Source organism: Benincasa hispida, chromosome 5 (genome assembly GCF_009727055.1).
Source record: "Benincasa hispida cultivar B227 chromosome 5, ASM972705v1, whole genome shotgun sequence".
Lineage (NCBI taxonomy): Eukaryota > Viridiplantae > Streptophyta > Magnoliopsida > Cucurbitales > Cucurbitaceae > Benincasa > Benincasa hispida.
In genome coordinates this window covers 50,583,474-50,606,455 of record NC_052353.1, presented here as the reverse complement: position 1 = coordinate 50,606,455, position 22,982 = coordinate 50,583,474, and the positions used below count along the sequence as shown (strand labels likewise).

The window sequence follows — 22,982 nt, the reverse complement described above, 5'->3', positions numbered from 1 at the left end:
GATTGTAGCTGAACATAGTTCAACGGTCTAAGAAATGAATTGTTTGACCTAGAAATAGAGGTTCAAATCCTTCTATTTTATATGTATCATTGTTCAAGGTACAAATTGTTGAAGAAACATGTATATTTTCAAAATATTAGTTACAAATAAGATGGGATGATTGAAATTCACCGTCATTTGAACTATAATAATTTGCTAATTAAATGCACAAGTGATGATACATTTTTCTCGAAAATTTACTCCCCGTGTGATGATTAAGGGAAGAAAAACAAAGTATTGAAACATAGAAGCTCTTACAAATATAAATAGTTCAAAAAACAAAAACGAATAAATTTGAGAAAATTAACTGAAGTAAACACAACCTCAATGATAATTGACATGCACTTTCTTCTTAATGGTTGAAGGTTCAAATCTCCTTACCCTATTTATATATAAAATGATTGGAAAAATGGGATATTTTAAGTTAAAAAAATATTTTGATTCTTAAACTTTTGAGAAATTTGTTACGTCTTTGTATTTTCAAATTTACAACAATTTAGTCCTTAAACTTTAATAAATAACAATTTAGTCATTTTACTTTATAATTTGTAACAATTTAGTCATTATGATGAAAAATATTGTTAAAAGTTTATGACATTTCTCATGCATAATTGATTAAGAATCAAATTTGTATTTAAGCCCTTTGAAAAAAAAATAAAGCTATAAAAACTAAACCATTAAATAATAAAAATGAGATGAGATTTGGTACCAGAAAGACTAATTTTTACAAGTTTGAAAATAAAGTAAAATTTTAAATTTAATTTTAATAGTGATAAAAAATAATAAAATTTAATTAATCATAGTTCTTTTAATTATTTAAATAATTAATAGACTAATACAACACATACAATAAACATGAATATTTTGTGAAAAATCAAAGTTAAAAATATAAATCTTGGAACTTATGTCCAATTAAAATAAAACACAAATCTCAAAAATAAAATTGCAACATTTTGAAACGATTAAATTGAAACTAAACTCAACAAAAATATATTTTTCTTTAGTACAAAGAACTAAATCAATCCAACTAAAATTTAGAATATCTTTTTTTTAAATGGAAAAGTGCATTTTTAACCAAAAAGTACAGAAACAGAAAAAAAAATATAATAGAAACTAGAAATAGAATCGACTAAGAAACATTTTAAAACAAGAAATTAAGTTTAAATGACTTCCAAAAAAAAATTGACAATAAATTTCTTTAATAGAATCGAGTTTAGCTGCATTTTTTTTAAGCTACGGCATCAAGCAGATTCCATTAAAAAAAAGAGTAGAAGATGAAGTAGTTCCATCAATAACAGGCTAGTTTTGCTGGCTGATTGATGAATTATTGAGAGATTTCCATATAAGAAAGAAAAAAAAATTGTTCTTTCTTTCAAGTTTCAAGCATTGTTAGAGAAATAATAAAAATGATATTAATGATAGATCAAAAGAAAATTCGAAAAAACAAAAAGGGTCATCTCCTTTTCCAATTCAGTCATTTTTATGGTCAAATTAAACTGATGAACAGTGCCAAAAATTTCATCTTGCTTTCTTTTTTTTTCCTCTGTAAACAGAATTTCCGATGATGCTCTTTCGGTTTTATAGACCCGTAAAGGAGCTGGATGAAGAAAAAGGCCAAATCACCAAAGGTTTTTTTTTTTTTTTTTTTTTTCCTTTTTTCCCCCCTTTCTCTCACTAATAATGCTCTCACAGGTTTCGCAAATTAGAAACTGGGGTTTTTCTTCAGCTAGTTGTGTAAAATGATTGTTTCTACTTCTTGGTGTCTTTCAAAAGAGGTGTGGTTTTGATTGCTTCAAATGCTTGCTACTTGCTTGCTTCATAACTTCTTGAAGAAGAAGACAACCCGTTTTTCCTCTTCCAACCCAGTTGGTTGTCTGCAATTCCTCTTCTGTGTTTGATTCCCTTTTCCTTCTGGGGTTCTTGTATAGCTCTGATCTTGACGATTTCGTGACTTGGGTTGTGTGATAAATTGTGGGTTTTGCACCAATTTCTATTTAAAACACTTGTATTTCGATGCCCTTTTATGTTGGGACTGGTTTTCTCAAGTTGCTGAGAGATTCATAAGTGGGGGGTTTTTAGAGAAAACCATGTCTCAGAATTCTAAACTCTCTTGTTCTAAGGTCAGATTACTAGCTGGTTTCAAGGTGAAGAAGGCTAAGGAGCATTTCCATGGTCAAGGGTGGAGTAACCTACTTTATCTCTTGCCATTTGGAATGATTTTGATTCTGGGTCTTTGGTATATTTTTAGTTTTTGTGATGGGAGTTCAGTTCGGGAAGTGGTGATTCCAAATACGTGTAAAGAGAAGACCTGGAACTTTCTGAAGCATTTCAATGTCAGTGAGACTCAGTTTATTGCTACGGCTTCGTTCTTCTTTCATTCAGATCAGGTACCCTTTCCTGAGCTCTCTCATTATTTGATCTGTATAGCTCTACTTTCACTTCCTGGATAGTTTCAATCATGAGCTTTGAACTTCCCTCTAGATAAGATGATAGCTCGTCATGATAATGCCTTTATGCGATGTATAACCGTTGGCAATTATTGAGAATTGGTTTTCAATATATGAGCACAACATCCTCGGTTGGATATATTGCTGAAATTGTTGTCATAAGGTAGTAATCTGTTTCTTGTGAATGTGGATGAAGCGGCAACTTGTTTGTTGAATAAGGTGTCTGTATAATTCTCAATTCAAGTGTTTTATTTTCCTTGTCATCTGCACAATGAAAAATAGAAAGTGTTTATTCACTTATTACTATCCACAGAGCACAATGACTTGGGTTCAACGAAATTGAAACAATGGCTTGGGTTCAACGAAATTGAAGGATATCTATTCTGAATGGTTTTTTCTATCTTATTAATTCCTCTAAGGCAAACTGTCCATACAATGACAGACCTTTTTTTTGGCTATTTTCTACTCCACACCAAACCGGTTGGTTCCTTATGTAAAGGCTCTTACATGATTGGTCTAAGTATAGAGCATCGATTATTTTGAGAAATGCCTAAAATGTAGTGTATTATTTTCTCCACCCCCTATCTGTTTTTCTACCACAGAACCAGAATTTCTCTGTACTCCCCACATTCCTTCTAACTACTAACTTCCACCGAACTGTAATGCCATCCCATTGTTCACTAACATTGTGCTTAGGCTCCACCATCATATAGGAGTTGGGAAATTTTGGCAGAGAGGGGTTTAAGGTGTCTACTCCGATATATTGATTACGATATCAAGCCAAAATGCCCCAAGGCATTACAGTTCTTCAGCCTATTCGAGAGGGCCGGGGTCTCTTCTTTTCTCTAAGAACTTCCTTACAGAGAAAAAATATAACACCTACTAATAACAAGGTATACTAATATATACTGACCGCACTCACTCCCATACAACATTCTGTGGTCCACACCCAGTATTTACTAACTAATTTCATGTGAAATTCCGTTTCTTGCCCCTTCATGAATATGTAATCAGTATTGGTGGCCTAAAAGGGGTTGGTGCCATCCATGGATCTTTTGAAAATTGGACCCATGAGCTACTAAAATGTCCTTTTATTGTAGTAATGCTCCAACAAGATAAGATAACAACCCCTTTCTCAATGGAATACCTAAATAAGAAATTGGCAAGACATGAGTTGTACAATGTACAGCCTCTCTCTGCTACTAAGTTCATGTAATTATTAGGTAAGTTAATGCCACGCATTAATGATTGTTTCTTATCAGAAAAGAAAAAAAAATCTATTTTGTATTAATCTTTAGGTCACAAGATACTTCGAAGATTCTCATTACTTTGAAAAAGTTACCCATCTTTTCCTTTTCATCCTCACGATAAGCAAGGTGTCATCTTAAAATTCTGAGTTATAGGTCTTTTTTCATAATAAACGAATCTTCCAATCATCACTATCTATTCTGTGCTCAATCACACATAGGACATCACCAACTATGACAGAAAAAGAATAAAGAGGAAACCCTGCATTCCTCTCTTTGATGCCTTGATCTGTAACCAAAGATTTATTTATTTTTAAAAAAGAAAAAGATGGAAAAAGATGGAAAAATTGGTTACATAAATAATCCCCTAATGATCTATGTTTGTCCTGTTTTTTTTCTTTTCCCTTTCCATATTAATTGTTAGTCCACTCAATTGGTGGCTATCCATTGATTATTAATTGCTTGTCCAAAAAAAAAAAAAAATACTTATGTGCTCGATGAATTCTTTTAATTGCTTGAATTCTTGTAAATGCCAAATAGTATGCTCATTCTCACTAAATGTGTATGACAGTCATCATCTCTCCCGTGTGCGAAAGACTCAGAGCCCGGTAATGCACTGAAAGACTGCATTCCTTATGCGTTGAAGATTTTAGAACGGGAACAAGACTTGCAAAAGAAGCAAAGGTGGCTTTCTGAAGATTTACAATCTGAAGGCCAGTGCCCAATTAGGGGTGAGATGGACTCCTCCAATGTTGATCTATTGCAGTTAATGGACAACACACACTCGCTTACTTCAAAATCTTATTTTGGATTTGTGTCTCCATGTCTTCAGATTCATAGAGAGGTTAGACTTTTGTTGCCGAATATTTTCTTTTCTTGTTGATGGGTTACAACACGACTGTCCCTTTTCCTTTCTCTTGAGAGTTGGAAAAATGGATACATGTTTCAGAAAGCACTTGGGAAATATAAGAGGATTTATTCCCTTAAGAAATGGTTGGTTCGTGCATTTGTTGATGGGCAGCCAATCAGCAAAATCCTAGCAAACTTTAACTTTAACGAGGAGAAATGTACTCATTATGTGCAATTTCATGTTTTAGGCAATATTATTTAACCCTTGTGTTATAACTTGTCCCATGCCCATGGGATTTGGATAGTCAGTCTATGAATCTCTTCCATTCAAATGTTGTGCTGAAGTATAGGCATTATGTCCAAGGAAAACCAACTATTAGATGTTCTTTAGTGCTGTTATGGTTTGTGCTTGAAGCCTGGTCTTCCTACATGTTTTAGTGGGTCAAATGAAACTTCAGAATGTAGTAACCTTTAGAAACTTCTCTTTCTCAGGCAAGGACATGTTCTTTTATAATTCTCTATCCATTAGGGTAAGAATTTTAAGTGCTGAAAAAACCATGAGTGATGATTTAATTTATTGATTCATGTTTTTTTTTTCTGGCTTTCATCAGAGGATCTTGCATACTAAGGAAATTGGAAATGAGCATTCTCGAAGTGTGAATGGATTAGTAATGGGATGCTTATGGATTCTTGCTGTAGTGATATCATGCCTGAAGATGTCTGGTTTTCATTTGAAATTAAAAAACCATAAACACAAGCCAATAAAGCATCCATCGGTTGAGAATCAGCCAGTGATTCAGCTACAGCAGGTGTTGCTACAGCAGCAGTTAGATCTATCTCCAAGTCCTCCTAAGGGGGCTGGAAAATGGAGAAAGAAACTTCTTATATTATTTGTTTTGCTTGGAATTATTGGATCCTTTTGGCTCTTTTGGTATTTGAACAACAAAATCATCTTGAGGAGAGAAGAAACACTTTCTAACATGTGCGATGAGCGAGCTCGAATGTTACAGGATCAATTCAACGTTAGCATGAACCATGTTCATGCCTTGGCTATTCTGGTCTCCACTTTTCATCATGGCAAGCATCCTTCTGCCATTGATCAGGCAAGTGACTATCTATCTCTTTTGGTATTTGTGCAACATCATTTTTGGCTACTTTGAATCAATGATGGCAAATTCCTTTTGACACAACTAGACTGTAGAGTTTGTTCATGAGTTTCATTCCCTTCCCCGGAAAAATTGTGTTCCATTAACATGTGGGTAGGACTCCCTAGATATACCTACGTGAAAAGGACCTATAATGGGAGTAACAAGGGAAGTGTAGGAATGCTAAATGGGGAAAATTATTTGGAAGGGAATGGAAAGTGTGAAGCCACGAAACCACCAAGGGGATTGAGTGTTTTGGAAGTGAAGTAAGGATATTGAAGGTTCTGGTTATTATTTTGGAAGAGTAGAGGAACCTCTCAAATTCTCCTCACAGTGTAACAGTTGACTGCTAGTATTATATAAGTAGCTCTTTGTAAGCCCCCAGTTGTTAAAACTTATAGTAGGAGGGGTGAAAGGGTAAATGAGGGGGACTGACAGTTAGTCATGTGGGTGGGGGCGAAGCAAGAGTATGGTTGGCAGAGAGAATGTTGGTATTTAAGGGGGAAGGGACGTGGCAGCTCTCTTGAAGTAGCTGGGGCACCCATTTCCTTTGTTATTATTTTCTTATGGTGTTTGGCTGAACTCTTGGTCATACTCTGGTTGTTGATATTGAAGATAAGCAATCTATCGCTATATTTTGCTATTTTGCTTATGTATTTGCGTGTTCTTAGTGGTTTGCAGATGCTTATTAAGAGAGATACCTAACACTCTCTTCGGAGGGAGTTCTCCCTTCTCCCTTCCCTCAGGCTGTTCTGTTCCCTCTTTTTTCTTTACTATATTCCTTTTTTTCTTAAATTACAAGTTTAGTTCTTAAACTTTGATGTTTGTTTTTAGTAGTCTTGTGAATTAAAAAAAATCAAAAGTTCAGGGGCCCAATTTGTAACTTTTAAAGCATTAGAGACCAAATCGACACAAACCTTAAAGTTCAGGGACTAAACTTGAACTTTAATAAAAAAGAAAAAGTAGTTTTATCGACTTCATACTACATATTCCCCTGTTTTGTAAATGACTTTTTTTTTTTTTTTTTTTTTTTTTTTTTTTTTTTTTTTGTTTGTTTGTGTGTGTGTGTTATAGATGTCTAGTGTTAATTGTACTCTATTTCCAACAGAAAACATTCAGTGAATATGCAGAAAGAACAGCTTTTGAACGACCACTCACCAGTGGTGTGGCTTATGCTTTGAAAGTTACTCATTCAGAAAGAAAGCAATTTGAAGAGGAACATGGGTGGACAATTAAAAAGATGGGAACAGAGGACCAGACTCTGGTTCAGGATTCTATTCCGGAGAATTTAGACCCTGCTCCCGTTCAGGATGAATATGCACCTGTGATATTTTCACAAGAAACTGTATCTCATATAGTTTCCATTGACATGATGTCTGGAAAGGTAAGCTGTATGCACAGCCTTTAAGAGAGAGTATAAGATGGAGATCGATGAAACATATCTTTTAGAAGCTCAATTGCATTAATATACATTACATTCAATTTATAGGAAGACCGTGAAAACATCTTGCGAGCAAGAGCTTCAGGGAAGGGAGTGCTGACATCTCCTTTCAAGCTTCTTAAGTCCAATCACCTAGGTGTTGTACTCACTTTTGCTGTCTATAACACCGACCTTCCTCCTGATGCAACACCAGAGCAACGTATTAAAGCTACTGTTGGGTACTTAATGCCCTTACAACATTCTTTCCCTGAGCGATTTTAGGAATTTATTGAATTTTTGTGTATGTATGTAATGTATACAAACTGAACTCTTACCATTGGCTGACTTTATCACAAGGTATCTAGGAGCATCCTATGATGTCCCATCACTTGTGGACAAGCTTCTCCACCAACTTTCCAGCAAACAATCAATCGTTGTTGATGTTTATGACACAACTAATGCAACTGCTCCCATTAAGATGTATGGATCTGATGTAATAGATACTGGTCTATTGCACATTAGCAACCTGGATTTTGGAGATCCCCAAAGGAAGCATGAGATGCATTGCAGGTAGGATTTCATGGTTAATACTTACATTGTACATGCATGTTTGAGCCAGCATTAGATTATTTGGTCTCTTGGAGCAATTTGTTAACCTGCTTACAGATTTAAGCAGAAGCCACAATTACCATGGATGGCCATAAATGCATCAGTGGGAGTTCTGGTTATTACTTTACTCGTTGGCCATATATTTTATGCGGCCATAAGTCGAATCGCAAAAGTTGAAAATGACTATCATGAGATGATGGGACTCAAAAGTCGTGCTGAAGCTGCAGATGTGGCAAAGTCTCAGGTGAGTTTAGATTTGAGTTATATTATTGCACTGATGTCTGTTATTAGACAATGCTCAAATATATCATGAAGAGCTATATACTTTCTTTTCTCTGTTAACATTCATTTCTATGATATGTATACTATTTTTTTTTTTTGCCTTTTGTAGTTTCTTGCAACTGTTTCTCACGAGATCAGGACGCCAATGAATGGTGTTTTAGGTAACAAAGAAGTTCATTTAGTTCGTCATTTAGCCTAACCATCAACCTTGAGTTAGTATTTTTTAAATTAATAAATTCATTTTCAGGGATGCTGAAAATGCTGATGGACACTGATCTTGACCCAAACCAACTGGACTATGCCCAGACTGCATATGATAGTGGGAAAGAATTAATATCACTAATAAACGAGGTTCTCGACCAAGCTAAAATAGAATCAGGCAGGCTTGAACTTGAAGATGTACCGTTTGATCCACGAGCTTTACTAGATAATGTGCTGTCAATGTTCTCTGGAAAATGTCATGAGAAGGGAATAGAGGTAAAAATCAAGTTATTACCCTTTTCCCACTTTCCTTTTACGTGATTTTCATGTTCATTTGTATGCTAAAATTCTGATGGGCAATTTTTTTTTTTTTTTTTTTCTTGAGAGCAGTTAGCTGTTTATGTCTCTAATTTGGTCCCTGAAGTTCTCATCGGTGACCCTGGACGCTTCCGACAGATAATTACCAATCTTGTGGGAAATTCAATCAAGGTTATTTATAATTACCAATCTTTAATTTATTCTCTTGATACTTCCCTTCATGAGAACATATTACTCTGAATGCATCTTTTCTCATCAGTTCTATATGCAGAATAGTGCATGCCTGAATTTAGCTGGTAAGGGATACATATGCCCTTTGATTTATTCTTCAAAAGGGGTTTTAAATCTTTTTAAAAACGGTATCTTTAGCTTGTTTTTTAAAATTGTGTTTGCTTTCTTACAACTTCATACCATGGTTTTTATCTTTTCTAATTGAACACTTTTAGCCAAATTCTAAAAAAAAAAAGGTTCTTAAATTATTTTCTTTTTAGTTTTCAAAACTTAGCTTAGTTTGTTAAAATACTCCTAAAAAAGTAGATAACACAACGAAGAAACCAATAAGTGGAAATAATATTTATAAGCTTAATTAACAAATGGGGGCCTAAATATGTAGAACAATCATATGATTATCAGCATTTAGACATACCTTTTTAAGTATTGATGATCCTCTTCTCTGTTTGCTGATGTATGACGCGGTGTGTTTATATGGATTTATATGTAACTTGAGAACTAGAATATCCATCAAATTCTGCATCTTAAAATTTCTGCTTGATATATGGATTGCTTTAAAGAAATGCAATATATGCTATTTAGTCTCTTTTCTGAAGTTACCAAAATTATGGTTGGTAATTTTCTCTAATTTATGAGCAGTTCACCAACGACAAAGGACACATATTTGTTACTGTACACCTGGCAGAAGAAGTGAGGACTCCCTTGGAGGCAATGGACAGTGTGCTAAGACAAGGCCTAGACTTAGTGAAAGAGACGCGGGGAAAAAGTCACAATACGTTAAGCGGGTTTCCAGTGGTCGAGAGGTGCAAGAGTTGGGAGTCTTTCAAGATATTTAGAAGAATAGATATGATGAAAGAAGATGACGACGTAATTAAGTTGCTTGTATCAGTTGAGGATACAGGTCATGGAGTTCCTTTAGAAGCACAAAGTCGAATTTTTATGCCATTTATGCAAGCGGATAGTTCCACTTCACGCAAGTATGGTGGGACTGGAATAGGTCTGAGCATCAGCAAATGTCTGGTGGATCTAATGGGTGGGGAGATAGGTTTTGTGAGCCAACCTGGTGTTGGCAGCACATTTTCATTTACTGGATGTTTGAGAAAAGGCGATACGAAGTCCCTTGATACAAAGTGGCAGCAGAATGATTCAGCTGTGTTAGATTTCCGAGGATTGCGAGCGCTGGTACTGGATAATAGAAGCATTAGAGCCGAGGTAACAAAATATCATCTTAAGAGGTTAGAGATCTCGGTGGATATAGTTTCAAGTTTGGCTTCAGCACATGAATACTTAACCAATAATTGCATCAAAAGGTATAATCCTCAGCCTCTTAACATTATTTATTAGTGTTTTAACGACTCTTTGTCAATATAAATTTGATATTTCATTCTTTTACTATGATGTGTTATATGTTATGGATCATTGTTCATCTGTTGCTTTTCCTCAGTCCATCCAAGCCTTTGGCCATGGTGCTTGTCGACAAAGATGTATGGGATAAGGAAACTGGTCCGACAATCCCCCATATGTTTAAACGACATGGGGTAAATGGCAAGGAAGAATCAAGAGGAAGTCCTAAGATCTTTCTCTTAGCCACCTCCATTAGCCCTCAAGAGAGGAGAGCTCTCAAGTTGACCGGTTATGTTGATAATGTAATGACAAAACCCCTTAGGTCAGGTGTCCTGATTGGATGCTTCCAGGAAGCCTTCGGGAAGGTCAACCGAAAGAAACCGTCTATTCTTGGGAACTTACTGAGAGAAAAGCAAATATTGGTGGTCGATGACAATGCAGTCAATAGACGAGTTGCCGAAGGTGCTCTAAAGAAATATGGAGCAAAGGTTACCTGTGTGGAAAGTGGTAGTGCTGCTATTTCATTGTTAAAACCACCACACAAGTTCAATGCTTGCTTCATGGATCTTCAGATGCCTGAGATGGATGGGTAAGTAAATGTGCTTTTAACTTTAATTATATCCTAATGTTTAGCAACATGGGCAATAGTTTTTTGAAAATTCTAAAAAACACTCGGGGGGAAGTACTTTTAAAGCTTTCTTGATATTTCTTTATTAGAAAGCATTTCATTTAAAAACACTGTTCTCAAAAGTCATCGCAATCTTGCTAATAATATTTAGGTGCCCCTTTAGGATTTTCCAGGCAGGAAACGAGGTCAAAATACAGTACATATATCAGTTAATTTGAGTAACTGATAACGTCAATTTCGCAGACCATTGGTTAACAATTAATTTCAATAGTTGATCATTCTGTGACATCGATACGACATTTCAAAGACTTCTAACTTCTTGAATTGGAACAATTGTTTAGTTCATGATCTAAGTTTGCATTGTCATCACTCGTAAAGGGGATATTTTATCAATGATTCTACCTTTGTAACAAGCAGGTTTGAAGCAACACGCCAGATACGAAATGTCGAAAATAAGGTTAATGAGGACATTTCTTCTGGAAAAGTATCAATTGAGATGTTTGGGAATGTGGCTCATTGGCATACACCAGTATTGGCCATGACAGCTGATGTGATTCAGGCTACAAATGAAGCATGCATGAACTGTGGGATGGATGGTTATGTAGCAAAGCCTTTTGAAGAAGAAAAATTATATTCAGCGGTTGCTCGTTTCTTTGAGTCCGATGCTCGAGTAGAACATGAATAGAATGATCATTCTGATTTTAGTGATCCATTCAAGGCATATATGGATCGAGATTGACTCTAATAATGAGTTTTCTTCGGATGAAAGGCCCTACCAGGACAAGGCATTGGGTAGAATCGTTTGGAATACGTCCCAATCTTTACAGTTGGGTAAGTATTTACATTTCGATGAGTTCTAACAAATGTTGTTTCGCTACTCGTTGAGCTTTACATTTGCAAGTTATCTTAGTTTCAATGTCAATAATCTTTATAATGAAATTGTGAATACTTGATACTTTTTTCAGTGACGATGGGATAGATATGAATGGAGGATATCTGTCATAAGGGGTCATTGGTATACCGACACTAACCAGTAACTTCATGCTTTGATCCTTGTTGCCTGATCATACTTTAGTATGTCTCGTCATGAATGCATCGGAACTTTTCTTCTAAAACATTTGTTGCCCAGGCGAGGACTATTCCTGAAGGATAGCAGTTTGATTGAGTCGCTTCATCCACATGGTTCATCTTGCAAAGTTGTCAGCCATTTGCACTTCTAGTGTGAAGGTAGATGCACCATTCATCAACACCCAAGAATACGCTCGACATCTCAGCTGCAAGATTGGATGATCAAGTTGAAACAAAATTCTGTTTTAGTGCAGGAGTGCAACGATCATTCGAATGATGCAGCTTGTCATTTTGACAGAAACATGACATTCCTAGTGATGCTCAAGATAAAAGAAACAAGGGAATGAAGAATCCACAAAATCAAATCGCGAATTCTCAGCTCAAAATGTAGTGGGTGGAATTCTTCAACCTAACTTCAATAGAATTCTTCAACTGAACTTTGATCTGATTTCCTACATGGAACGAAGCCACGACAAACAAGGTGTACCAATTAGAAGATTGGCTGACATTCCAAACAAGAACAGCTTCTTAGGTTTCATGGAGTCCCTGATTCGTCCCGGTTCCATCGGGCAGTTGGTTTTGCTGTTTTTCAGGCAAATGAATAGCTGCTTTAATTAATCACCAACTCTTCTTATTACTATGATGTTCCAATCAAAATTGTGGTGGTGATTCTCATCCTACCAATACTTCTGTGCATAAGGCAACTCAGACAAGTCTGAGACTCTGAACCAACCCCTCAATATGATTCTCAAGATTCATGGTCGAAATAAGAATAAGATAAATAACTTGTAATTTAGAAATTAGAACAAGGGAGAATTGGCTTGTACAGGCTGAATTTCAAATTCTTTGCACCATCTTAGATATATATGGCTGTTCCTTTTCTCCTTCAAACAGCTAGTAGATCATGAATTTTTTGAGAATTTATTTATATCGTCAAAGTTCCCAAAATCAAGTGCAACGGAAAGGAGAAAACTGATGCTAAAAATACAAAATTGGTCAAGGCTAAGCAAGTGTTAATAGACATTGACATGAAATTCTTGGTTGATACTTTATAATTATAACATTGTGATCAAACAATACTGGAAAACTACTGAATATCAAAGCATAAATTACATCAATCAGGTTAAAAGGGGCATACCAGAGAGAAAATCCAAGGAACCAAGCATCTTGGTAATTATTAGCTAACATTTAACAACTCTCTTTTATTAAAATGTTATGGAAACCTACACGTTTAATTTTATTTTACTAGTTTAATTAATTTATACAAACTAGTTAATCCGACTGTAGTGCTATACCATGATTTGGTGCTGTTAATGTGTGTCTTGATTGATGATACAAATTCGAACCTGGAAGGAATGCCATCTTAGCTTTCAATTGCTACTTTCAGCTGCTTATTTTGTCCACTCGCAACTCCTGGGCCAGGACTTACCACCATATCGAGGACAATGCCATCACTTGCTTCTGTGACATTCGACTTGCCATTCTTTTCAATTAATTTGCCTTCAGAACCCGAAAAATGAAGTGAATTATATTTGAGACAATAATATTACAAACCTCTTATCCACCTACGACCTCGTTTCATAACCATTTAGCTTTTGGTTTTTGAAAATCAAGTGTATAAACACTTATTCCACCTCTAAATTTCTTGTTTTTTATTATCTATCTTTTACCAATATTTCTAAAAAAAAAAAGTAATTTTTGTTTTTGGAATTTAGCTAAGAGTTCAACTCTTGTACTTACAAAAATGTAAGTCATTGCAAGAAATTAAGAGGAAATAGATTTACTTTTAAAAAATCGAAAACAAAAAATAAAATGGTTATCAAATGAGATTACTCTGCTACTTACTTGAATTGCTTCGAGACGCCGTATCGTGGCCAATGGAACTACCCACCGGTTTCGATTTTGTGTCATCACTGTGGGCTGCTGTGGATCCAACTGAGTTCAACGTCACTGTCCTTGCAGGGGGCATATCATGGTCATGCTGACCCTCATACGTGGTAAGCACCACTTTCGGATCATGAGACGCCCTCTCTACATGTTTCTTAACTGGACATCCAGGACTTGAGCATCTGTAGTAACTCCTGCACAAAATAATAGCACAATCGTGATTACCAACGTAGTTTGTATTTACTTGAAAAATTGAAATTACATACGTGTTCAAGAATCAACACTTTATAAACAAGATACTAGATTGAAGGGACGGCCTAAAACCAGACATGGGTAATGCTCTTTCTTTCTCCTTGCAGAGATTGGGTCCATATTTGAGTTGGCACTATTTTACATGACCAAAAAAATGTGAAGTTGCTCCTCCATCCCTAAACCCAATATGAATATGTATATGTAGTTTCACCAATGAACGAGCACGAAGGGCAATGAAAAACGGAAGATTCAGGTCAGGTAGAATTAAGAAATTATCGCTCAGCATATCCTCATTATCTGAGGGCTACAAATATAAACGCATACAACCCTCTTACTTGTTAACTATATTCAATCTTTAAACAATATTTTGCAATTGATTAATCAATACCTAGGATTTGGATTGCCTTTCACTAATTTCTGTCCATACTTCCGCCAGCGATATCCATCGTTGACGATGTCAACCTCGCTAGGAGTTTGAACGACAACCCGAGATTCAACACTTGACTTGTCTGCTACTGTCACGTCCATATTACATCTTATCTTCCTTTTGAAACTAATTAAGCGTTAGTTCACAAACTTACTAATAAATAAAACAAAAAACAGTCAGTGCTTTAGCATACTCTCGTTTCAAGTCTGGTGTATCATCACTGTCAACCTCATCGTTAATCCTAGACCTTTTTGAAGCTTCGTCTTTTACATTATCATTGGCCATAACTGATGACGTTTGACGCATATCAGCTAGCTCAGTTTGACGAGGTGTCTGGCCAAGCGCAATGGAGGTCTTATCTTCAAGTACCGAGGCAATGGAATAAATGAAAGAACTTCTTTATATAACCAAAAAAAGATATGAACCATACAGTTTCTTTCTTACCTTGAGAACTTCCAGAAGCATGTTCATCAAATTTTTCTTCAACCACGGTAACACCTCCAACAGCGACTGGAATGTGAGGTTGAGGCTTAGGGTGATCATGCTGGCCAAAGTAAACAGTGTCTGTGATTTTCCCATCGTGAGTGCGCTCCAGTTGTTTTTTCACCATGCAAGTAGGATGCGTGCATCTATAATAGCTTCTAACGAAGACATTTCCCTTAACCAATTTCTGACCATATTTCCGCCAGTTATATCCATCCTCTGATACTTTCTCTCGTATAGTAGAGGTAATACAAACTTTCAAATCAGAATGGGAGTTACGGTCTGCAGTAATTGGCTTATGGGTCACTTTCTCAGTCACTATATTAGAGATTTCTCCTCGATCCACTTGTTCGATTGTAACGTCAGACAGCTTGACAGCTTCTTCATGGGTACTACTGGCAGACCCTGTGCATTTGGGATCTGATTTTGATGCATAAGTTTTACCAGGATCGGCCTGAGACGTTTGCGGTTGACTATCTGTATTGTTTTCATGCTCCAATCGATCAGAATCCACTTCATTCTCAAACTGGTCCCCTGAAGAAACCATATGCACAAGTGAGCTTAGATCATAAGCCAGAGAGCTCTAAAGAACTCTTATTCTCCACACTTCGATTGACACACAAACTGGATGCCACGCCACGTCTAGCTGTATACTGAAACCTGGTAAGAAATGCAACAAAATGAAAAATTGCTAAATGTCATTTTGGACTAGATTGCCTCCGTATAACCAAAAATCAAGAGGCAAGATATCAAACAAACAATTTATTATGATTCGAGAATGATTGTGTCATGTGTGCGTGGATAATTTACTTCAGAGTCATAGTCATAAAAGAAGGCTCGAGGATTCCATGCATATTCTGCATCCCCAAAATTCATGCATTATAACCCCCAAGCTGTTTCGAATATGAGAACGTGTTTATACTCATGAAAAGTGGAAATTTCCATTTAGCCCAAGAACCAAGAAAGTGGAAACTACAGCGTCAAATCGATTCAGAATTGAGAATACAATACTCTACCTTACAGAAGAAGTATTGACTTCGAAAATATAACGTATTTAAACCAAAATATTGAGCATTTAAAAGTTTCGGGAAGAGTGACAAGATATATTATTCAATACATGGAAAAAGAACTTAATTCTCACTATATAACCAAAATTGTTTAATAGAAAAAGAATATACATGGAATTGAGTTCAGACACAACAATCCACTTGCACACTATTCGATGAAATCTTTGAGGCGAACTAATAAACTCTCGTGTTGGTGTTCGAAGTAAAATTCTCACTCCTACTTAGCTTTTAAAGAGCAGAAAGACTTTAAGCTACTAATTTCATCCAAAACATACAGTCCAAGCAGGCTCATCTGAGCTGAGTGACTAGATTCTCCAGGTTCCAGTAACGAACAGAATAATTATGATCCAAATTACAATTTAAGAAACACGACATACATACGAATATAAGTTAAACAAGGAGAAATATTCACATACTTTTATTCCCCTAAAATTACAGCGATAATAGTGAGTTAGACATGAGAGAGGGAAAAAAATCTCAACCTCCAGTTTAGAGCCAAAGCGTCGAAGTTTGAAGCCCTAGAAAATCACACAGGTGTAGTAATTCGTCGTAGAAGCACAGAATTCCGCCAGAAATCAGTCACGGCCGTCAATTACAAGTTTGGCCGCGGAATTCGAGCCGGCGAATCAGAGCTGCAGAAGACGAGTGAAGTCGGTGAATAGACGAAGAAATTGAAGTCAAATTGAAGCTCCGATTAAGAAGGAAAGAGAGAAGAGACCGCCTTAAGAAGATAGAGAGAAGGAATTGAAATGGTTAGAGTTGAGAAGCAGTGATTGGTGCTCCGGCTGAGAGACGTCCGATGAAGTTCCCGGCAAAGTTGATAACAGCTAAGAGCATATTCTATGGCCGTTGTTTGGTAACGCACAAGCTTCCGCTTCTAAATTCCTTGATGCTATGATTTATATAATTACTAATTTTACTACCATATTATCATTCCAATTTACCTTCTCTTTCAATACAAGGGTATTAACGACATTTTACTACTACAATTCAACATGGTTTAATGTTTGGGTGCGACCATGAAATGATTTTAAATCATGGCAAAACATCTCTCTAATTATTTAAAATCAATTCAATGGTTAATTTTATATTTTTCATCATTTTTTCATATTATTAAAATGAATTTTAAATTATTAAAAAATATTTTTCAAATGAGTTTTCCAATGGTAAAGGTAATTTTAATTATTTTAAAAACACTTTTCAACATGTCATATAATCTTATTTCTAAAATCATATTCTTGAATTTGGAAAAATACATTAATGACCCTTTTTATAAATAAAAAATTTGAATTTGTAAAATATATATCTAATTTTTAACTTTTAAAATTTATTTATAATATAACAAAGGCGGTGGATTGTTAAGTGGATATTTAGAAGATAATGATTTCGTGCAACTTAGGTTGCACTTAATCCCGTACTCCACGTTTTTATATACACAAAGAAAAAAATTTTAAAATCATTTTAAGCAGATGCAGATGCAGTCATAGGTGCTAGGGGTGTACATAGTTCGGGTTGGGTCAGGTTAAAGATTTTTGTGGACAATTCAAAAATTCGGGTTGGCTAATAATGAATCATATTAGTTATTTTTTGGAGGGTCAACCCAACCCAACCCAAAATTTCTGGATTGGGTCGGGTTGGGTCACCAATTTTTTTTTTTTAATTTGACTATTTTTTTTTAACTTATATATATATTCGGGTCGGGTCGGGTTGACCCGACCCTGAAATGGGTAATCCCAGACTTAACCCGAATTTAATATTTTTTAACATTTTTAACCCAAACTCAACCCAAATAAAATCTAACCCAATCCAACCCTTGCGGTTTGGGTAGGGTAGTCCGGGTTGGTCGGATTACCGGATTTTTTGAACACCCCTAATAGGTGCAACCAAGAAAGTACCCAAATATTTTCCTGACAACATCTCTCCATTATCTTAAATAAAAAGTTCCTTTTTATTAAGATAACAATTCCTCTTTAGTTGTTTGTTTTTAAAATTTATGTTTTTTTTCCCCTAAATTTTCTATTATGATTTTGACTTATATAAAAAAACACTTGAATTCTTGATCAAATTCATATAAGTAGAAACTAAATAAAAAAAACATAGAAATTTAAGGGTGGAAGTAGTGTTTATAAGTTTATTTTTCAAACAAATGGTTATCAAACCAGACTTTAATTTTTAAAAATTAAGCCTATTAAACATTACTTTGACTAAATGGCTTTTATGTTTTGTGCTTACATTGTAAAAGTATTTTTAAAATTCAAGCCAAATTTTGAAAAAAAAAAAAAAAAAAAAAGTAGTTTTTAAAAACTTGCTTTTTGTTTTAAAAATTTGGAGTTTGGCTAAGAATCGAAACATTTATATAAGAAAGATGAAAATCATGATTAAGAAATTGTGAGAAGACAAAGCAAAATTTTCAAAAACCTAAAACTAAAGGTATTCATTTTATGTCCTCCCTCATAACATAGAGCTCAAGAGAGTGTTAGCAATTGGTCTTTACACATGTTGGAGAAGTAAGCTGTTTTTTTCAAATCTTACGTCGACTCCAATATGGTCTTTAAATGTCTTTGCATTTTGGTATTACCCAAGTTTATGTCGGTTAAAATCACACGTTGAGATTAATAGATATATTTCACCAGATATTTTCCCTTTGAATTCGGAAGTGTGGGCAACATTGGAAGACTAATATGTTGTAGTAAGCAGGGCAAGAATCATTTAACTAAGAAATGTCTTGCAAACCACAAAGAAAAGGGTCATGAGGATGGTTGACTACCTTGCATTCATGAAACAAAGTTCTAAAAATCTCAAGTTAGCAGGTGAAGATGTTTCTTTCAATTATCTTATGACCTGTATTATGGTTGGGTTGGAAGCTGGATTCATTCCAGTAGTTTGTGAAATTGAAGGTAGACAATCAATTACATGGTCTTCTTTACATTCCACGATACTAACCTTTGAACATAATCTTGTGAGATTGAATGTGATAAATACCAGTGAAAATGTGGACACCTCGAGTGCAAATTATGTCTCCAATAGACAAGACATAATCGGGAGCAAACAACAAAATAGAGGCTTTTCTGGAAGATCAAATTATGGAAATGAACGAGGAAGAGGGCATGGAAGAAATGAAAATTGCAGAAACATTGCCCCAAAAGCTAACATGTTAGTTGTGCGGCAAATATGGTCATACTGCAGTTGTATGTTTCAAGAGGTTCAAAAGAGATTATGTTGGGCAACATGCCAGAGCCTCAAATTCTCAAGAGAATGACAAACTGACATATGTCGCCACTCTAGAAATAGTAGCTAACCCATCTTGGCTTGTTGACAGTGGAGCTTCAACTCATATTACTGCTGACTTTGAACATCAAAGTTGACTACAATGGTAAGAGAAAATTAACTGTAGCTAATGGTAACCAAACTTCCATTTCACACATGGGTCATAATCATGTCACCTCAAAACAAACTAATCAGCCAACCCTTACTCTTAACCATATATTGTATGCACCACAGATTAAAATAAATCTTATTAGCATTGTCAAACTTACAGCTAAAAATTGTTGTTTTGTTGAATTTCACTCTTCTTATTGCTTGGTTAAGAACAAGGAAACAAGGAAGGTGTTGTTGCAAGGGACACTTAAAAATGGACTTTATCAACTAGATCTTCTGCTTGCCAAGACCAATTCTTCCCAAGTTCAATGTTATCTTAGTTTGCCATCTAAAAAAGAGCAGTTAGAGTCGAATTTTAGTTTTTTTTAGTCAAGTTTGGTAGGTTAGTCTACAAGTATTCCCTTTTTGAGCTAGTCTAACGTGTCTAGGGATGTGTGGCACCAATGACTAGTCCATCCATCTAACAAAGTTCTTTCAAATGTTTTAAATTTTGCAAATGTAACTGCTCTTAACAATGAAACTGGTGTGTTTTGTAATGCTTGTCAATATGGAAAATCTCATGCTCTCCCTTTTAAAGCGTCAAATTTTAGTGCTAAATAACCACATGAGCTTATTGCTTGTGACCTATGGGGTCTTTCACCAATAGCATCTAACTTGGATCATCGATACTACATTAGTTTTATGGACAAACACTAGGTTGACCTATATCTATCCTCTCAAACACAAAAATCAAGCCTTCCAATCTTTTGTTGAATATAAAAAATTTGTTGAGAACAAGTTTGAGAAAAAGATAAAAACATTACAAACTAGTTAGGGAGGTGAGTTTAGGAGTTTTTCAAACTTTCTTAAAGAGAATGGAATAGAATTTAGGCATCTTTACCTCACATAAGTCAACGAAACGGTCTAGTTGGCTTCTATGCCACTAAGGTTCTGGTAGAAAGCTTTTACCTCACATTTTTTCTCATAAATAGATTACCAACAACAGTTTTAGGGTTTAAATCACCATGGGAGAAAGCTTTTGATAGATACCAAATTAAGTATTTGAAAGTGCATATTTCCCTTGTCTCAGATCCTATCAAACCCACAAATTTCAATTTCATAGCACAAAATGTGTGTTCTTAGGCTATAGTGAAGATCACAAAGGTTACAAGTGTCTAAGCTCAAGTGGAAGGGTGTATGTGTCCAGACATATGTTGTTTTTAATGAAAAAGAATTTCCCTTCAAAAATGGTTTTCTAATTGACTCTGTTACAAAACAAGAGTAATATAAAACTATTGTATTTTGTGTTGCTCCTTATTTTTTAGCACTCTTCATCTCAGAGTAGTTTGGTAACAAACTTTACAACTCCTTTACTCTGCTATTCTTTGTACTGCTATGTTTAGGAGTTCCCAGTGCTATATAAATACTTCACAAAATACTGAATAAGACTTACGCTTCCAAATCTCTGTTTCCCTCTCTTCTTCTTTTTTAGTATTCGTTGTATATCAAGGTGACTCCAAGATTGTTTACGACTTGATTTTGGGAAAAGATGCCTATCACAATGAACTTCAACCTATTGTTATCGATCTTAAGCATCTCATACCTCACTTGGGCATAATGGAGATTCATTTAATTCATCACCAACTAAATAGTGTTGCTCACCCATTTACAAACCATATTTGGATCGACTCCTCATCAACATTTTGGATCGTTGAGATCCCCACCTGACCTTCTATGAATACCCTCCAACTCTATGTCTTTTTCAATTTCTTAGTTTTTGTCTTTTCTTTTGTTCTTTGTTTTTTATCCAAAAAAATCAATTGACTATCAAATGGGATATTAGTTTTTAGTTCTAATTACATGTACATAAAAATATCCTTGTCAAGCTAATTGACATATGTATTCTCACCACTTAAGATGTTTTATTAGTGTCCGGACTATACCTTTCTAAATCAAGCATGTCAATGAAGACTAGAACCATTTTAGGCTGGTTAGTATCAACATGCGTTAGAGAAGAATTATTGAATAAAACAAACAAATATACTTAGATACATATATATTTTAATTTTAATTAGCAATAAGTTTTGATCCAAGAGTGGCTCAATAGTAAGGCTTTGGGATATTTCGAAAGTATCTTCGCTAGTTTTTAAAGGGGAGGAGTGAGTTATGAACTCCATTATGAAGTTTGGATAGTTGTGAAACATGAGTTAATAAAATATAAAATTGATGGTTTCTACTAATGGGATCCACAAATTTCTTGGATAAACAAGAGTGGAGTTCACAATTCACGCTTTCCAACTTCCTATCTCCCAACTCCTTGACCCGAACATACTCTAAGTTCTAAGGAATGGCTTCTTTGACAAAGGCATGTGATTCGTAATACTTATTAAAAGTCACATGTGTTTGTTTGGGTGAGCTTAATAAAAAAAATGTTGATTTCTTCAAACTTAGGCCTTGGGACAAACAAAAGGATCCGTAGGATTAGCATAAGTGGAGCCTTGACACTAGGTACAAAAAGTACTTTAGGTAGTCTTAATAGTTGGGGTCCAAGTCATGGAATTGTATGTATCGATTAATTTGATAATCATTTGATTAGTTGTTTTTAGAAATTAAATTTATGAATATTGCTTTCATTTATGAACTTTTATCTTTTGTTTGTTATCTACTTGTTAAGAACATTTTCAAATTCTAATGCAAGTTTTAAAAACTAAAAAAGCGTGTAGTATTTAAAAATTTAATAAGATTCTTAAATTTGATTAAATATTTAGATATTTATCTAAAGAATGTGAACATTATAGTAAACAAATTGTGAGAAAATAAGTATAATGTTAAAAAACATACAATTTCACTAAAAATGAGTATGATACCAGAATCCAGAATCTGTTCATGGAGGGTGATGTTGAATCCATGAAAGTTGGAAGGAGTGAACAACTTAGTTATAGAAAAAATTGTTACTCATAATTTTATATATATATTTATTTAAATCCAATTCCACAATCTCAAACAAATTTATAAACCTAAATGATTTGGATTTGGATATAAGCTATTTGGGAAATTGTCAGAAATAACTCCCTCAACTTTCCATCTTTCAAAACTAGTAAGCTTATTAAAAAGTTGTTAAATTAGTTTTCTCCGTCGATCTCGGGCAAGATTGACCATCAATATCTAGTTAAAAAATTCAAATTTTCTAATTTATCTATTGTTTTGGCTCTTTTGGGCATTTTTCGTATGTCGGAGAGATTAACGACCGAGATTCTAATATTTTTTTTTTCCAAATCTTATATATTTTGCTAAATTCCAAATTCGGTCATCTTTACCGATTTAGGCCCATTTCTATTTTGAATTTCTAAATTTCTAAACGAATTTACCTATTAGACTTTTTAAATAATGATTGCATTTTGATTTTTAAATTTGGAGAAAGACTAAATTTTGCAAGAAAAAAAAGTAAGATATGGAAAATATATAAAATTTTGGTATTAATCTACTTGATAATTCATCGTTTAGTGTTAATCTGTCCAAGTTTCATATCGAGATTTTATATATTTTCCATATTCTACATTTTTCTTTGAAAAATTTAATCTTTCCAAAAATTTAAAAATCAAAGTCAATCATCTTAGATCCATCTAAAAAATTTATTTGAATTATTGGTAAATTGATTTGAAAACTAGAAATTGGGCTAAA

The 22,982-nt window shown here is 34.7% G+C and overlaps 2 protein-coding genes across 6 annotated transcripts; one reads left to right on the top strand and one right to left on the bottom strand.

Annotated features, from left to right (window-relative positions):
* Positions 1-1,443: 1,443 nt before the first annotated feature.
* Positions 1,444-12,691, top strand: LOC120077930 (histidine kinase 2-like). 3 transcript variants are annotated; one of them, XM_039032042.1, is made up of 15 exons: positions 1,444-1,667; positions 1,732-2,426; positions 4,305-4,577; positions 5,194-5,685; positions 6,836-7,111; positions 7,217-7,386; positions 7,505-7,717; positions 7,814-8,000; positions 8,148-8,199; positions 8,286-8,515; positions 8,630-8,728; positions 9,428-10,098; positions 10,233-10,721; positions 11,178-11,591; positions 11,726-12,691. In XM_039032042.1, the coding sequence occupies exons 2-14, from the start codon at positions 2,127-2,129 to the stop codon at positions 11,443-11,445; spliced, it is 3,720 nt and encodes a 1,239-aa protein (XP_038887970.1). In that variant the 5' UTR covers positions 1,444-1,667; positions 1,732-2,126; the 3' UTR covers positions 11,446-11,591; positions 11,726-12,691. The 3 variants fall into 3 exon arrangements, with proteins under 3 accessions (XP_038887970.1, XP_038887968.1, XP_038887971.1); XM_039032043.1 differs by lacking the exon at positions 1,444-1,667 and having other exon boundaries at positions 2,127-2,426; positions 11,726-11,793; positions 11,890-12,691; XM_039032040.1 differs by lacking the exon at positions 1,444-1,667 and having other exon boundaries at positions 1,684-2,426.
* A 302-nt stretch (positions 12,692-12,993) lies between these two features.
* On the bottom strand, positions 12,994-16,832 carry LOC120077931 (WRKY transcription factor 1). 3 transcript variants are annotated; one of them, XM_039032045.1, is made up of 7 exons: positions 16,663-16,832; positions 16,427-16,576; positions 14,839-15,537; positions 14,588-14,753; positions 14,356-14,520; positions 13,674-13,909; positions 12,994-13,328 (listed from the first exon to the last, which is right to left on the bottom strand). In XM_039032045.1, the coding sequence occupies exons 3-7, from the start codon at positions 15,422-15,424 to the stop codon at positions 13,192-13,194; spliced, it is 1,290 nt and encodes a 429-aa protein (XP_038887973.1). In that variant the 5' UTR covers positions 15,425-15,537; positions 16,427-16,576; positions 16,663-16,832; the 3' UTR covers positions 12,994-13,191. The 3 variants fall into 3 exon arrangements, with proteins under 3 accessions (XP_038887973.1, XP_038887972.1, XP_038887974.1); XM_039032044.1 differs by having other exon boundaries at positions 16,427-16,832; XM_039032046.1 differs by having other exon boundaries at positions 14,356-14,511; positions 16,427-16,831.
* Between the last annotated feature and the right edge of the window lie 6,150 nt (positions 16,833-22,982).